This window comes from Piliocolobus tephrosceles, chromosome 18, assembly GCF_002776525.5.
Source record: "Piliocolobus tephrosceles isolate RC106 chromosome 18, ASM277652v3, whole genome shotgun sequence".
Classification (NCBI taxonomy): domain Eukaryota; kingdom Metazoa; phylum Chordata; class Mammalia; order Primates; family Cercopithecidae; genus Piliocolobus; species Piliocolobus tephrosceles.
The window spans coordinates 35,082,640-35,099,547 of NC_045451.1; the positions used below are offsets into that span (position 1 = coordinate 35,082,640).

Here is a 16,908-nt window from a genome sequence, read left to right on the forward strand (position 1 = left end):
TGAGCTCTAGAAAAGCATTTCTAAACTTGGGTCCAAATATTTGGCTTCTGGCTAGGCACAGTGGCTCACACCTGTAATCCTAGCAGTTTGGGAGGCTGAGGCAGGCAGATCACTTGAGGCCGGGAGTTCGAGACCAGCCTGGCCAACATGGTGAAACCCCATCTGTACCAGAAATATAAAAAATTAACCAGGTGTGGTGGTATGCTCCTGTAATCCCAGCTAGCCAGGAGGCTGAGCAGGAAAATCACTTGAACCCGGGAGGCAGAGGTTGCAGGGAGCCGAGATCATGCCACTGCACTCCAGCCCGGACAACAAAACGAGACTCAGTCTCAAAAAAAAAAAAAAAAATTGGCTTATTGCCATGGTTCTGAGGTTTAATGAGGACCACAGGAATGATCCTAAGCATGGAGAGTGTACAAATACAGATAACAGAAAGGAGGGGCAGGTAGAGGAGGAGGAGGAGGAAAAGGAGGAAGAAGGGTTAGAGGGAAAAAGGAGAAGGAAGAGGAAGAGGCAGAAAAGGAGGAAGAGGGAGGAAGACGGAGGTGGAGGAAGAAACAAGTCTCCACACTTGGGGAGCAGCAGTTGGGAGGAGGAAGAGAAACAAGCAAGTCTCTGCACTTGCTGGAACGGAGGCTTCCAGAGCTGCTTTCCACTAATACTTATGCATAGCCCTGATGGGGAAATCTGGGGAGGAGAAAGCAGATTTCTCCTATAATGGCAGGCATTTGCCGTTACAGCAGAGGCAGAGAAGCATGGCAGGTCATAGAGATGGTTCCAGGTGTGGATACTGACTGCTCTACTCACTAGCTGAGTAACCTTGGGCAAGTTCCCTAATCTCTTTTCAACAGTATAGCAATACTGCTACCTACCTCCTGGGGTTGTGGAGAGGATTAAATGAGTGAAAGGCATGAAGTGCTTAGCACAGTGACAAATGCATAGTAATTACTATGAAATGTGAGTCGTTGCTATTATATACAGTTTTAAAGTTTGATGCTGACATTCTTGTAGTGACTGTATAGTAAACTAGCCAATGTAAGAAACCAAAACTTGTAAAGGTTTATTGAGCTGTCATTATAGAGGGTGGAACAGGCCGTGAAACTTGTTTTGATACCAAACAATAAGGTTAATCAACAAACCGGGTAGGACACAACAGAGAGGTAGGGAGGGTATACTAAGGAAAGAGGAGAAGCTGGAATTGAGTGGGAGTAGGTGTTTGGGGAAATGGATTAGGAGGGGCTCCACTGTTATCAAGGTTACTTTGAGATGAAAATAGGATGGCTGGTCAAACATGTTTTATAATGAATATCATGTTCAGTTGTACAGGAGTAACTTGTTAAAGGTGACCCCCAATGCCACCATTCCAAACTCCCCCCTCACAACTGGTCTGATCATTTTTGCAGCTGTAAATCCAGAAGTTATTTTTGCCACTGCATCGTTATGTACACCTTGCCCAGCAATTGTATCTCTTCTTCCTCTCTTTTCCTCCAACACCCTATGCCTTCCTTTATTACAGCATTCATCCTTTTACTGTAGTTTTTATTCATTTTGATTTCTTCCCACTAGCCATCTTAAAACCTCAGGGCCTAGCCCCGAGCCTGGGACTTGCTAAAGGTGGCAATGAATGGAGAAGGGACCTGCTAAAGGTGGCAATGAATGGAGAAGGCCTTCACCAGCAGGGTGCCCTGCATCCTCACCTCCCTTCTCCATTCCAGCCCTTTCTGCCTGCTGCTCTTAGCCCTGTCTTCCTAAAACTCTAGATTTGGCACCAAGTCTTCACCTCAAGAAGCTAGAATGATTTGCCCTGTTTATCATGGTATATCTAAGTTAACTCTTCTTTGACTCTCAAAACCTGCCATAATTGTATGCCCCCCACTCTACCGCCGCAACCTCCCCACCATTATTTCTGCTTCTCCCCAGGCTCAGCCCCAGTTACCTGGCAGACCACTCTCACCCCTCTCCCTCCACCTCTGTACACCGTCTCCCTCTAGTCCAGAGTGCCTCCCCTCATTCAAGTCCTCCTCCTTATCTGGGACACAGCTAAAGTTTTGCCACATCCAAGAAGCCTTTCCACTCTTACAGCAGGCAGCGTTTTCTGAAGTCCTGTTGTGTTCATTTCTAGTACCATGAGTTTTCTGTGTTGACTCCTCTGTTTCATTCTCCTCTCCCCACACCTGCATTGTAAATAGATTCAGGGAAGGGCTACTCAGAATGTTCTTCCGTTGCCACCTGCAGCACCTGGCATATTGTGGGTACGTAACACACTCTCAATAAATGATTGATAGGAACGTTGGGGTCATACCCGAAGAGATTAAAACTGACAATGGAGGATGAAATTGGATCACTGAAGTCTGTTGTATAAAGGAGAGTATCCAGGGCTCATGAGTAGAATCCTTAGATTTGCAGATCTAGTGACAAATTCATGGCACTTAGAAGAACTGAGTGAAAAGGCCAGTTGGTTATTACAGGAAAGCACAAATGAATGGGGCTTTATGAAAAATGTTAGATTTTATCTAAAATGTCATCATTTTAGATTCTTATAAAAAATTGCTCTTCCAAATTACTGTTAAGAGTCCTTGTTATTAAAAACAAACTACATCTCATCTCTCTGAATATGGTTGTCTACGTTTTTCACCTGTGGCCATTATTGAATTTATTTTATGTTCAGTGGTTCCCTTCTTTCCTTCCTTTTTCTTTCTTTTTGTAGCATACTCTGGAAGATGAAGTGTGGGGTGGGGACAGCGGGGCAGATTCCAAAATACTGTATAGATTAAAAGCTTTGGTCCTTTCCGTAGGAGATGGCTATGAAAAAAAAATTTAAGTTTTGGCTGGGCACAGTGGCTCAGGTCTGTAATCTCAGCACTTTGGGAAGTCGAGGCAAGAGGACTGCTTGAGCCCAGGAGTTCAAAGTCAGCCTGGGTAACATGCTGGGACCCTGGCTCTACATAAACACACACACACAGATTAGCCAAGCATGGTGGCATGCACATGTAGTCCCAGCTACTAAGGAGGCAGAGGTGAGAGGATCACTTGAACCCAAGTTCAAGGCTGCAGTGAGCTGTGGTCACACCATCGCACTTAAGCCTGGGTGATACAGCAACACCATCTCTCAAAAAAAAAAAAAAAAAAAGGTTCAGTGGTTCTTTAAAAATAGAGATAACAAAATGAAGACGTTGTAAACAAATTGAACCCCAAAGCCCACTGCTTGCTTAGAACATTCCAGGTGAACCAGATGTACCCTATGGGTTTGTCTTCTTACTTATGGTTCTAGGAATGTAGGCTAGATACTCTTTATTGCTGTTTGGAAAACCCTTGGGCTTTTCCAGCTGTCTGAGTTTGCAGTGTGCAGCCTTGCTGTTGTGTTGGCTGACATGCTGCACTTCAGTGCTTTTCTTTGCTACTTCCTTTTATATTATCATTTTCCAAAAATAGTTGGGTTATAAGTGATTCTCATTAGATAATGAATTTTTCCATCTGCAGCTAAATTGTGTCTTCATCAACCTTTAGAACATAGAAAAAATATGGCCGGGCGTGATGGCTCATCCTGTAATTCCAGCACTTTGGGAGGCCAAGGCAGGTGGATCACTTGAGGTCAGGAGTGTGAGACCAGCCTGGCCAAAATAGTGAAACCCCGTCTCTACTAAAAACACAAAAAAATTAGCCAGGCATGGTGGGGTTACATGGGGTTACATGCCTGTAACCCCAGCTACTCGGGAGGCTGAGGCAGGAGAATCTCTTGAACCCGAGAGGCAAAGGTTGCAGTGAGCCGAGATGGTGCCATGGCACTGCAGCCTGGGTGACAGAGTGAGACGCTGTCTCAAATTTAAAAAAGAGAAAGAACATAGAAAAAATTTTAGATTTTTATCTAAAATCTAATGTTAATGTTTGCCAATTAACAATCTTCATATCTCAAAGCTGTACACATCCTTGTTGTGGAAAATTTTAAGTATGCAGAAATAAAAAGGAAAGGAAACAAAAATCACCCACAATCTTTCCACCTAGAGATAACCACTCTTAATATTTTGGAGTTTCAGCCTTTTTAAATGCATATTAAATGCTTTTATGAAACAAAATGAAATGTAATACACAACATTTTTTACTTTCTTTTTGTTTTAGCTAAAATGTGCCTCTTTCCATTACTACACAGCAGTGTATAAATATACTGTTACATTGGACATTAAGGTTTGCCCAAGTTTTAGATGGTGGACACCCTTGTAACTAAGTCTTTGCATGTATCCACTATTATTTCCTTAGGTTAAACTCCTAAAAGTGTTGCTGTGTCACAGGGCATTAACTTTTTAAAGGTCTTAACATATAATTTCAAGTTGCTTTTCAGAAAGTTTGGACTAATTTCTCCTCCCATCTTTGGAAGAGCATGTATCATCTTTTCATTTAATCTTTGCTAACTTAAGTGGAAATTTTGGTATTTCATATTATTTCCTTTTCTTTCATTGCTGGTGATGTTGAACATTTTTCATGTGTCTAACATCCTTTCATATGTTTTGTGAATGCCCATTTATGTTCTCTCCCCATATTTCTGTCGATGTGTTCATTTTCTTATTGATTTGTATAAACCCTCTATATACTAAAATGTTAATTCTTTGACATGTTGCAAGTATTTTTTGGTTTGTATCAATTACTTTTAAATGTTGACTATAGTGTTTTATGTTTGGGGAGTTTAATCTGTTTGTAATTTATTGGCATACCAAAGATTTAAATTTCTGTCTAATCAAATCAACCAGTCTTTTCCTTTACGATTTTTGCCTTTTATGTTCTTCCCCACTCCAATCTTTTAAAAAAATTACCATTTTTTTCTAATACTTTAATGGCTTCTTTTCTTTTTTTCATGTTAACTTAGAGAATTATATTAAGTGTACTATCATAGAATGATGAGCATGAGTTAAGTTAGGACTAGTTTTCATCATTCCACTCTGAATTGCCCTTAGCTGTTTCCTCCACTAAAATTAGAATCTTCTGTGATCCCAGGGAAGTAAGTGCTCCAGCCAGGTTGGCTTCAGGCAGCCCCTCCTTCCTAATTCATCTTAGTTTACCACCCTGGTCAAAGGCATCTTGGATCCCTAGAGGCTCAGAGGAAAGTTTTCTCCTTCACAGAGGGCGACCTGCTTGCCATGTGCTCCAGTGTCTGGAACCACACTGGTTTTCCTGGAGGCCTTCGGGCCAGAGTGCAGGACCAAGTGTTGGAACCAGGGCAGTTTGTGGAGGGCTAGTTCCCCTGTTGTCCTGTACCCTTTGACCCACCTCTAGAGCATCCTGACCTGGTGAGGTGGGTGCCAGCTCCTCACATAGTTCCTTATGCCTAATTGTTGTTGGTGTAAATCAAAATCTTTCCCTCACTTCCCCTGCACAGGAAAGACAAGTGCATGCATGGAGCCCAATCAAGTCAATTTATTTTGTCACCAAAAAATTTTTCTTTCTTTTTTTTTTGAGATAGAGTCTCACTTTGTCACCCAGACTGGAGTGCAGTGATGCAATCTCAGCTCACTGCAGCCTTGACTTCCCAGGCTCAGATGAATCTTCTACCTCAGCCTCCTACGTAACTGGGACTACAGGCATGCGCCTCCATGCCCAACTAATTTTTTGTATTTTTAGTAGAGACAGGGTTTTTCCATGTTTCCCAGGCTGGTCTCAAACTCCTGGGCTCAAGCAATTTTCCTGCCTCGGCCTCCTAAAGGGCTGGGATTATAGGCTTGAGCCACCACACTCGGCCTGTCATCAAAGTTTAACATGCTGGAGCAAGAAAAGACCTAAAAGAGCACATTATTTCACATCTTTGTTTCTTTAGATAAAGTTCTGAGGCTCCAGAGTGGGGTAGTTACTATAGATGGCAGACTCTCAACCTGCTGGTGAATAATTCTGTGTGTTTTTACTCCTCATTTATTAGCTAGCCCCTGCTGTGTGCCGGACACTGGTAGGCCTTGAAAATTTTTAAAGTGTCTAAACGTATCTTCCTGCCCTCTAAGAACTCAACTGTTTAGCAGGGAGACAGATAGATAACAACTAATCATAGTGTGTATTATGGATGCATTAATACAGGTATGGACAGGGTACTGGAGAAGTACAAAAAAAAAAGGGTGAAAAATTTTGGCAGGAGGGGCTGCAGAATTGGAGAAGACTTCCTGGAGGAGGTAATATTTGGACTGGACTTTAAAGAAAAGGCAGTTGTTTACTGCAAGGGCAAGACCACAGCAGGGGCAGAGACATGGAGGCTGCAAGTATAACGCATAGTTGGGGACTGGAGAGTGGTTTGGTGGCTGGTGGGGTGCAAGGGATTTCCTCTGTGTCCCCATCTGCAGCCATCTGAGCCATATGCAGTTCCCCTCTCCTCCTTCCATGTCTTTATATAGAATGCTGTTCTCCACATGTCTGCTCAAGCAGCTCTTCCCTCTAATGCTCCCGGAATGAATGACAGCTCCTCTCTCAATCTTTGCATGACACCACATACCTCCCTCTATTACAGTGACTTTGACATTAAAATCAGAGGTGACAGTAGGGATTGGGTCTTTTTAAAAAAATTAATTAGAACATATGTTTGGGGTTGGATAAGAAATTCAAATCTTATGAAAAGGTAGAAGTTGAAAAAAATAAAAAGAATAAAGCCTTTTCATCTCTAAGTACCCAGGGTCTCATGAGTGGTAAAGGATTTACTATCAGGCCGGGCGCGGTGGCTCAAGCCTGTAATCCCAGCACTTTGGGAGGCCGAGACGGGCGGATCACGAGGTCAGGAGATCGAGACCATCCTGGCTAACACTGTGAAACCCCGTCTCTACTAAAAAATACAAAAAACTAGCCGGGCGAGGTGGCGGGCGCCTGTAGTCCCAGCTGCTCTGGAGGCTGAGGCAGGAGAATGGCGTAAACCCGGGAGGCAGAGGTTGCGGTGAGCTGAGATGTGGCCACTGCACTCCAGCCTGGGCGACAGAGCGAGACTCCGTCTCAAAAAAAAAAAAAAGGATTTACTATCTTGAAAGTGTTGGAAAGTCATTGGAGATTTTTAAGCAGGGAATTAAAGGTATTTGGAGTGGAAGGAACTGGAGGCCAGGTGGTCAGTTGGAAAATAATTCAGGGATGAGGTGCCTGCATGTGGGAGGTAACGATGGCAAAGAGGGGAGAAGATGAAGGTAGAACACATAGAACTCACACACTAGTTGATGGTGGAGATGAAAAGAAGAGGAGAAGAAAAGATAATGATGAAGTTTCTGATTTACTCAAGCTGCTGCCCTATCAACCACAAATTCAATATGAAATCATGCTAATTTCTCCTTCAGTGCAGAAAAAGGCTAAGTTAGCCAAGTCCACACTTTTAAAAGGATCACATGGAGAAGATGTAACACTAAACTGTGCATTTGGAAGTCATTTTTTCCCTAATGCAATAAATATGATCAATATGTAGAATAGCAAAAATATTTTGCATGACAATATCTCTTAAAGTTTTCTTCTCAGATTAAGGTAAGGTCTGTAGAAAGACACCAGGACAAAGGAGGACCATAAAATAAAGCTGATTCCAGGGTGAGTTTGCTGCACAGGGGAGTCAGGCCAAAGTACTCTCTCTTAGGAGTGAGATGAGCTGCAGTGAAGCCAGGTAGGCATTTTTCACAGACCCACATCTTATTTACCCAGAAGGTATTATATGCAGGAGGGGCAGCATTTCCTATGCTCAGCTCTATCCAAGGCCTACCCCTCCTCACTCATGCTGGACTTCTGAAGACAGTATGGGGAGTGGAAGCTCCCAATACCTGTGATTTGCACAAGTGTGCAAAGGTTAAAGAACATGATTGTGTGGGATGTTTCTGTGTAACCATATGCAAGAGATAATACTAGATGGAATATGAGATACTGTAAAATATAAGACACACTCTCAGAATTTACTGTCTAGTCTGATTAAATTATAGAGGGTTGAAAACATTCTTCAAACAAGCATATAATTTGCCTACGAAACAAAGACTTAAAAGTAGGGGGGCTGTCCATGGGACTGTCAATAATGTTTTTACTAGCTAAACTAAAAGTAGATTTTACACTTTAGTTAATCTTTCTCTATCTCTCTCTCCTACCAGATAATTTTCAGGATCAGATGAAAAGGGAACTAGCCTACCGAGAAGAAATGGTGCAACAGTTACAAATTGTAAGATGCATTTCTACTTAAAAATAAATTCAATTTGATTGGTTTGTTTTCAGACTACCCAATATGTATGAAACTTTTCACATTTTTGCATGAAATCCTTTGGTCCACTTACCTCTCAGCTGGCTTAGATGCTAATTACCAAGAGATTTACTTAGACACAGGATAAACAGATGCGGCAGTATGTTTCCTCTAAATGTAACTACCTACCATGTGTTGATAGACAGATGTGTAAATTATCTCTGTGGGTAAACCAAAGGTACCTGCATTTTCTTCCATTATGCAAACTTCCCAAACACAGTGCTCAGTGAAGGGCTCAGTGAAGGGCAACTGTCTTCTATCCTCTCCCTTCGCTACCCACACTTGAACTGGGCCCTCCACTACCAATAAGACACAATTAATGAGCACAATTAATCGATTAAATTCACTTGAAGGATGATGAAAAGAAACAAATGATTTCCAAATGAAATGTATTACTCTATCCTAATCACTTCTAAAAATGGACACTCACTAAGATCTATTTATATGGGAACAAAAACCAGGAAGATGTCTGATAAGTAAATGTAGTGGTTTTGTTTTGGGTTTTTGTCTGCTTTCTGAATTTTTTGCCCTTTGTCCCCATGTAGATACATCTAGTATTATTCACTAGGGCTTTTAAAGGAGTCTCCCAAGCTTCTTCATTTTCATGAGTACAATGGGGAAAATTATTTCTGCTCAATATATTCAAGATATATTTAATCACCTGGATAAAAACACCTACTGATCCTTAGTGATATTCCCAGCATAATTATTACACTTTGGGTTGCTTGACATTTCTGTACTGATCCATGCTACCTTTCAACCATTAAGCATGGATCCATGCATATGTGCCTGTCTTGTGTACAGAGCCATATCTAGTTCTTTTGTCAGGATTATTTAAGAAAGGTAGTTATTAATGTTTCCATTCTTCATTGGAGAAATCATGCCAGTGTTAGTGACGACTCCTAAGAGTCATTTTTGAAGCAATTGACTTTCCTTGATCTCAAGTGATCGTTAACAACTCTCAGTTCTGAAAACCACTACATAAGATGCTGCTTAAACAATATTTTTTTCTCATGTTGGTTTTGTTTGCACCTAAATTTACTGGGGAGCAGAGGATTTTCATAATTGATTTAATAACAAATTCCCATTGTTAGCTTTTGTTTCCTTGATAATAAGAGCTGTAATTTCTTGCTGTGAATTGTGTTCTCTGTTTAAAGGAAAATTTTAAATAAAAGATTCGATGTAGGGGGATATAAAATGTTAGGACCTCCCTTATTTTACACAGGTCATCATTTTCAGGTTTTGTTTTGTTTGTTTGTTTGTGTCTTTTTTTTTTTGAAACAGGGTCTCACTCTGCTGCACAGGCTGGAGTGCAGTGATATAATCATAGCTCACTATAGCCTCAAACTCCTGGACTCAAGCAATCCTCTCACCTCAGCCTCCCAAGTAGCTAGAACTGCAGGTGTGCGCCACCACACCTGACTAATTCTTTAATTTTTTGTAGAGACAGGGTCTTCTGTATTGCCCAGGCTGGTCTTAAACTCCTGGCCTCCAGTGATCCTCCCACCTGGGCCTCCTAAAGTGCTGGGATTACAGACATGAACCACTGCACCCAGCCCGTTGTCATACTCTTAAAACAAAAGAAAAAAAATTGCCACACGTGCAACAAAAAAAATTGTGATTTCAGGGGTTGGTGGTGAGTATAGCAAAATGGGCATTAGAGAAGGAAACAGTATTTCTTTTAGTGCCCCTATTCAAGACCAGTTATGTAACCTTAATGTCTTAATTTTCTTTGGCATTTGGTTTGTTTAGCAAAAGACGAAATTATATTGTCTCCATGTAATAAGCACATAGGATTGATAGAAGAAAAAATGTCTCATGTCTTTTGAGATATTTGGTACATGGAAGATTAAAACTGGTATTACTAAATCATTTTGTTATGCTGTATTGTAAAATATTTTACCACATGTTTTCATCTATCTAAACAAATGTTGTTAATTCACATTCCTATAGATAGTAAACTGTTCCTGGTATCAAATTAAGTAATTTGGGAGAAGCTTGAATTTCCCGCCCCCACCATCCTGCCCTTGTAGGTATCATATGATTCCTGAAATACACAAAGGTACATCCAGGGTAACAACATGAAAATTGGAGAAATCGACATGATTTGTCCCTCCTGCTTCTTCCCCTTTTTGTGTGTCCCCTACCATTAGATGCCCAGGGTTTTCATGCTGACTCCAGTACCTATCACAGTGTGCAGCATCAAACAGCTGTTTATAAACATTTGTTGAATGAATCACCATCTATGATGACCCTGACCCAACTCTGATACTCTCATGTAGCAGTCCTCTTAATTCTTTCCCAAATTTCCCTGGCTTGGTCCTAGTTTCCTCAAATGTTATTTTACACTAAGCAAATACTATTACCACAACTCCTAAAGGAAGGAATACTAGCAAATTTTGGGGGAGCTTCTGTATTACTGCCCTGTCTGCACCTAACAGACATGAGCTTTAACGTCTGTAACTTGGGATTGAGACCCATACCATACAGTTCGTTAAGTGTCAGTTCCTCAACCAAAAGGAACTACTATAAGGTTTAACCTAGTGCCCTGGTAGGAATATTACAAGTGCAAGTGTGCAAGTGAGTAATAAACATGAAATGTACATACAAGCCATAAAATGCTATGCCAATGCAAGTAATGAATTTAATGGTATGGCCCTTCTCAAAGTAGTACCTACAATGGTGGAACTATTATAGGCGTGAGCCACCGTGCCCATCTGGCTAGATATAGTTTTGTGCAGAAAAAACCTATGTTTACATGGACTATCTGCTTTAGAATTGAGGCTGCAGATTCAATGTTACTTCAACAGAAATGTATCTAATTCCTTATTCAGCTTGATGTATTTGTCAAAGTACCTGGGAGAAAATGTCTTTAGAAAATTCTATCTAAAGATTATCAAGAAATTGCAAGGTATCACAATTACTGGCTTTCTGAATATTTTAGTTGGATGATCTTATTCATCAGTCGATATGGTTGCATGCTTTGCTTCCTGAAAACAGAACAGTTCACTCAAAATTATTTTATGTTTAAAGTTTACGGAGCATATATTACAAAACAGGTTTTTTTTTTTCTTGAGATGACATAAAAACCCACTCTATCTTGCAGTCATGGAGAATTCAAATATATTAAAACCATCATATTTTGTAACGATTCCCAAAGACCCACATTGCATTTATCCTATGTTGTTAAAAAGCGTTTCTATTCAAAAAAAATATTTCGAAAGTGTCTTGGGTATCATTGCTATAGAGAGAAAACTTATGAATTTCTTCAGCTCCTGCATTTTTAGATTCTCTGTTGACTGTCATTTCTGCACCATTGCTTCTTTTTCCCGTGTTAAATGTAAAGTTGTGATGACTACAGAGTCAAATGATTGATTCTCTTTGTGTCTTTATAAATGAATGTGTATTTATCTCAATGTGAGATTTAAAGCATGTGAGGAATTATTTAACATTTATACATGGCTGTAAGCTACCTTTTTAAAAAATAGCTCAAATTTTGGGATTTTTAGTATTTAACATGGTTTGTATTAAAGTCCTCCACCCCTGCCCTGGGTTTTCAAGTGCTTATAGCATTTTTATTACTAAGCCACATTTAGTTATGCAAAACAAAGAAATATATTCCTATTCCTATGAACCACTACAAAAGTTTTTTAATTTAGCATGTTTATGAAAATGTAAATATTTAGTGTAATAAAGGGTAAAGGATTTCTCATTCACAAATGAATTGTGATTCTAGGAGAAGTTTATTCAATTTTAAAAGCAAAACTTACCAGTCCTTGGGATGAAGAAGCTGACTGAAGATTTTTATTCAGTAAATAGCCTTTTGATTAAAGTTTTTCCAAGGACTGAAATATAAAAACTTACAACATGAACTGAGACTGTGATGATGCCTTGATACAACTTTTGTTTTATTATTACAAATTTGGCAATAATTTTATAAGCAAGTGCATCTGTGTATAAACTACTACTGTAGATTTGTTGAAGACATGCTTTTTTATTTTTTAGTCATAGTTCTTGGAGGACATTGTGATGCTGCAATACAGAGCACATGATAAATGGCTAGACCCAGATTCACATCCTTTGAACTTGTCAGATCGCTACCACAAGGCGTGTTGATTGGGAAAATGTGCTAGTCTTTAAGTGCCCTCTGCTGTTTTTCCAGAATGCTGCAGTCACACGCAGCTAGGGGGAACCGGTCTCAAAGTTCTTCATTAAAAGCCTCAATTAAAATAATGTTCAATCAATAGATTAAGGACTAATGTTTTGTTCACTGTGGACTTGTAAAACAGCAGTTTACAACTTCCTAATGACGGGAGTGCAGTACGTCTTCATAGGGAAAGGAGTGAGAGGTCGTTATCTTTGCTGAAAGAGTGCTTGTTCTTTGGCAAGGACATAGCTCTTCAGTAAGATGGTCTTTTCTTGGAGGTTCTCCAGTATTCATTAGGATGGGAACTTGCCCAGATTTCTACTGTATCAACCTAGAGAGTTTGTAAATATATGTCTTACATCTTTATTTTTTAAAAAAGGTAGATAGAACCATTACTGTTTTGCATTATATTTTTAGAAGAAGATCCCTGGGCCACTGGAAGATTTTGGCTCTGTATCTAAATATGCATCAAAAGGAGATCCCTGCAAGTCAGGAGACTTAATGCAAGCCTGAACTTCCGTGGAAGCTGCCTTAAAATTCTCTAGCAGTAGACAGACTTTGGCTACTGTGTGTCCATTTCCAATTATTGATCTACTGTTGCGCACCTTGACAGTGCAATCAGTTGTTCCTTAGTTATGTAGCCTTTTTCTTCTGATCTTTCTCTTTTTGAGATGTTGACTGACCTGAAGATGTGAGCTCAGGTTAACTCTCTTGGCACAAACCAAGAAGTCACTTTTTTTTTTTAAACTCCAATACTTTTGATCTACTATAACCAAGTAGGTAATTTAGAAGTTACATAATACTTTGAATTTTTTTCTCCATGCCAATCTCGATAATTTCCAAGCTGGTCAAGATGAAAAGAAAGCTTTTGTAAGTCCTATTGTAGATTTGCATGGAATAACTAACTCCTTTAAATTAAGCCTCTAAAATCCTGAGCTTCCGAGTTGGGGAGAATTTGCTGAAGTGTCTGCAAGTCCAATGTTGCATTTTATGGACTCTGAAGCACCATCAATTGTAAGAGGCACCACTACTTGATGAGTCATGAAGAAAAAGGTTTCAACTGTAATTCTAAGATACCATCAATTATAATACATCTGATTTCAGAATGTTAAAATGTGAGGGGATAAAGTGCATCCTGGAATCAGTGAAATAATGCTGTTTCCATTAACAACTGGCCATGCTGCTATAATCTTTATTTACCATTCATGATTTAGGACTTAGAATGGAAAAATACATGATTCTCAGCTCACTACTTTTTGCTTTTTATCTTGTTTTTTTTTTTTTTTTTTTGGCTTTTATTTCATTTTGTTTTAATGAAGTAAATGAAAAAAATCAACATTCTGGTGGGGATAATTCTTCACCCCAGTTTAAATTCCAATCTGGACCCTTGGGACTCAAATATGCTTATTTGGAAATGTCCTTTTTTTCTTGAATCCTTTTTTTTTTTGCTTTTCTTTTCCTTCTCAGCTTCCTACCTTAATGAAATGCTGTGTTATTGCTTCTGAAAAAAAGAAAGAGGAGCCATTTTGACTTAGCTCTGAAAGTAGAATCCTTCAGGCAGGTTTCTTTGGATTAGGATGAGTAGTTTACTCCTTTAGTGAGATGGCCCATGGTGATTTAACCTATCTTTCCTGGTGGCTGGCATAGAACAGACACTTGCTAAATCTTTGTGGTGTCTAATCTTGATGTTGAGGACTTTTTTAAAATGTGAGAGTGGCACAAACACATTTTATTGGGAACTCCTTGTGCCCAAAAGTTTACATTGTTTGTCATCCTAAATAATAGAATTCCATTCCAGGCTCTGTCATGTCATACATCTAGAGAAGTGATCCATACGCTTTGGCACATTGCAGCATACACCATAATGGAAAACCAATATTCAAAGGGGTCTCTGTTAATAGCAGGTATAGCATAACCTAGAGTGAAAAGAAGAGGTAACTGGAGTAGGGCCTTGTGTAACTGTCCTTGTCATAGTTATCTAGCTGATCTCAGCCTGCATCCTAAAATATGAGATTAGGACATTGAACTTTTAATGTTACTATATGAATCATGTATTTCAGTGCTGCTATCTATGCCCTTTATCAGATATGTGCCTATCTGACATGTTTATGTTGTGGTTATATATCAAAATAGTGAGATGGTTATTTTGTTATTGTCTTTTCTTTCCTGTTAAAAACACTGTTTGATTCAGCTAATTATTACAGTAAAATGGTCCAACTCTTTTTAGCCACTAGCATCACTGTAGATTTATAACCCTTTCTCATTAATAATAAAGGTTCATATGTGTGGACTGTTGATAATGAGAGGAAAACATACCATATACTGGAATGTGGGAAATTATATATATATATATATATATATATATATATATATATATATATCATTGCTTAATTGAATGAAAGTAATTTTATTTCCCTCACTGCTTTTACTTAACAGCCATATTTCACATTACATTCTAGAAGGGTGAATATTTATTCTTTACATGTAGAATAGACTCAAGTCTTTAAAGCCCTAAGTTTAGCCTGTAATGCTGAAGGTGGGTAACATAAGAATAGAGCACCTTAACGGGGGTTAGTGGAGAGGCAAATCTAAATAATACATTGAGTCCAATTTCAACCATTGGAATTTTCTAATGAAAAGAAGCATACCAAGTGTGATCAACTTTTATTCAAAACCCCAGTATTCAAAAGTACTTTTCAAGTTTACCCAGGTAGAATTCTCAAGGTCATATTTTCCACTGAGTGCAGTTGGTTCTGATGCTTCTTTGTGTGTGTGTATGAGAGAAGGGGTCTTGCTCTGTCACCCAGGCTGGAGTGCAGTAGTGCAATCATGGCTTATTGCAGCCTTGATCTTCTGGGCTCAAGCGATCTTCCCACTTCAGCCTCCCAAGTAGCAGGTGTGTGCCACCACACTTGGCTAATTTTTTAACATTTTGTAGAGACAGAGCCTTCCTATGTTGTCCAAGCTGGTCTTGAACTCCTGGGATCAAGCGATCCTCCCACCTCAGCCTCCCAAAGTGCTGAGATTACAGGTGTGAGCCACCGCGCCCAGCCTCTGATGCATCTTATCAGTTATTGGGAATCTAATCAGAGTAATAGTTTGGGTTTAGTTAGTCTTATTTGTAATTTATAAGGATAGCATATGTTATAAAGAAATTATGTCTGTTATAAAGAAATCATTCTAATAAACTGAACAATTACATTAAACTAGTTTGTAAGCACATTCTTGTTTAATGACCTTAAACATACATTAGAACATCATAACTCAGTTTTTGTACCTAAATAAATATGATACCATATTATTAAACGCAAATTTTTTAAAACTTTAAAAAGTGAAACATCACATGTTAACCTCAAGGACTAGCTGTAGCAGCAATCCAGTGTGATCACCTGTTCTGTCCTCACTGTACTTGTTAACAGGCCTTAAGGATGCTGTACCCCAGAAACCTCATACTGCTAAGCAGATGGAGACCTCTTTTTTTAAGGGAGGATCTATTGGCATTCAAATTGTTAGGCATGATGAAGGGTCTCCATGACACATCTGTCTCCAAATCTAGCTTACCTGGATGGTGTTGCTTATTTTTATCTTATAGATCCCCTATGCAGCAAGTTTGATCAGGAAAGAAAAGCTTGGCACCCATCTTAGCAAAAGCTAAAAGGTAAGATCATCAGAGGAAAGCAATTTTCTTAACTCTCTGTATTGTTGTGTGCTTGAACATATTCTTTATTGATGTGTTTGAAATAGCCCAAGGGATTGGTAAATTTGCATCCTGTGTTTGAGTCAATATACCGATAAACTTCGTTATGTCCGGGGATGGGATTTCCTAAATGAATGGCCAAGTACCTCTTATAAATTCCATGGAAAATTCCTATAACTAAAAATTCTGTATTCAGTCTGCAAAAGTGATCTTTCTGTTTTACGGCTTTCTGCTCTTTATGGTTCTGACACCCCAGTTACTGCCCCCAAGGAAACTGAAGTGTCAGCAGTCATCCTCAGGGTGTCTCATCTCTGTCTCTCCTTCGCTTCCAAAAAGCCTGCCTGAAATCTGACTTTCAGAGAGTTACTGCAGGTGGTAATATGAACTGGGGACGATATAGACCTTTGAGACCTTCTGCTGTAGGAATAGTAACTAATCTTTTCCCTAAACCAGTAATAGTTTCTCTACAGTTGAAGCCAGGTTCAAGGTCATATCAGTTTAAAAGAAAATGGGGAAGGCAATTATTTTGGACTCTTAAGGAAAAGCAGACAGTGACAATTCAATGGCTATATTCAGAACATACCTAAACATTTGAAAAGAAACTTTTTCAGCCCATGGAAGAAGACATATGTAATTATTAGAATTGTGGGAATGCAAAAACTAGCACTTTGTTTCTGCAACAATATGTTGGGATGACCTAACAACTAGGATTGCTAAATCAGGGGAAAATGCACAGATGCCAAAGGTAGCATTTGTTAGTGCTCATGGCCAGCTAGGACTGCAGCCATTTATCAATTTAATCCATTCCCATCAGAATGACTCTTCCCACTCCTCCCCTCTGGAACATAT

At 39.4% G+C, this 16,908-nt stretch overlaps 1 protein-coding gene across 1 annotated transcript in view; it reads left to right on the plus strand.

Annotated features, from left to right (window-relative positions):
• Positions 1-16,908, plus strand: part of SKOR2 (SKI family transcriptional corepressor 2) — a 45,966-nt gene that overhangs the window by 24,016 nt on the left and 5,042 nt on the right. The window contains exons 7-8 of the mRNA XM_023207512.2: positions 8,070-8,137; positions 15,955-16,020. Of these exons, the coding sequence (XP_023063280.1) occupies positions 8,070-8,137; positions 15,955-16,017 (131 nt within the window). The 3' untranslated portion in view covers positions 16,018-16,020. The remainder of the gene's footprint in view (positions 1-8,069; positions 8,138-15,954; positions 16,021-16,908) is intronic.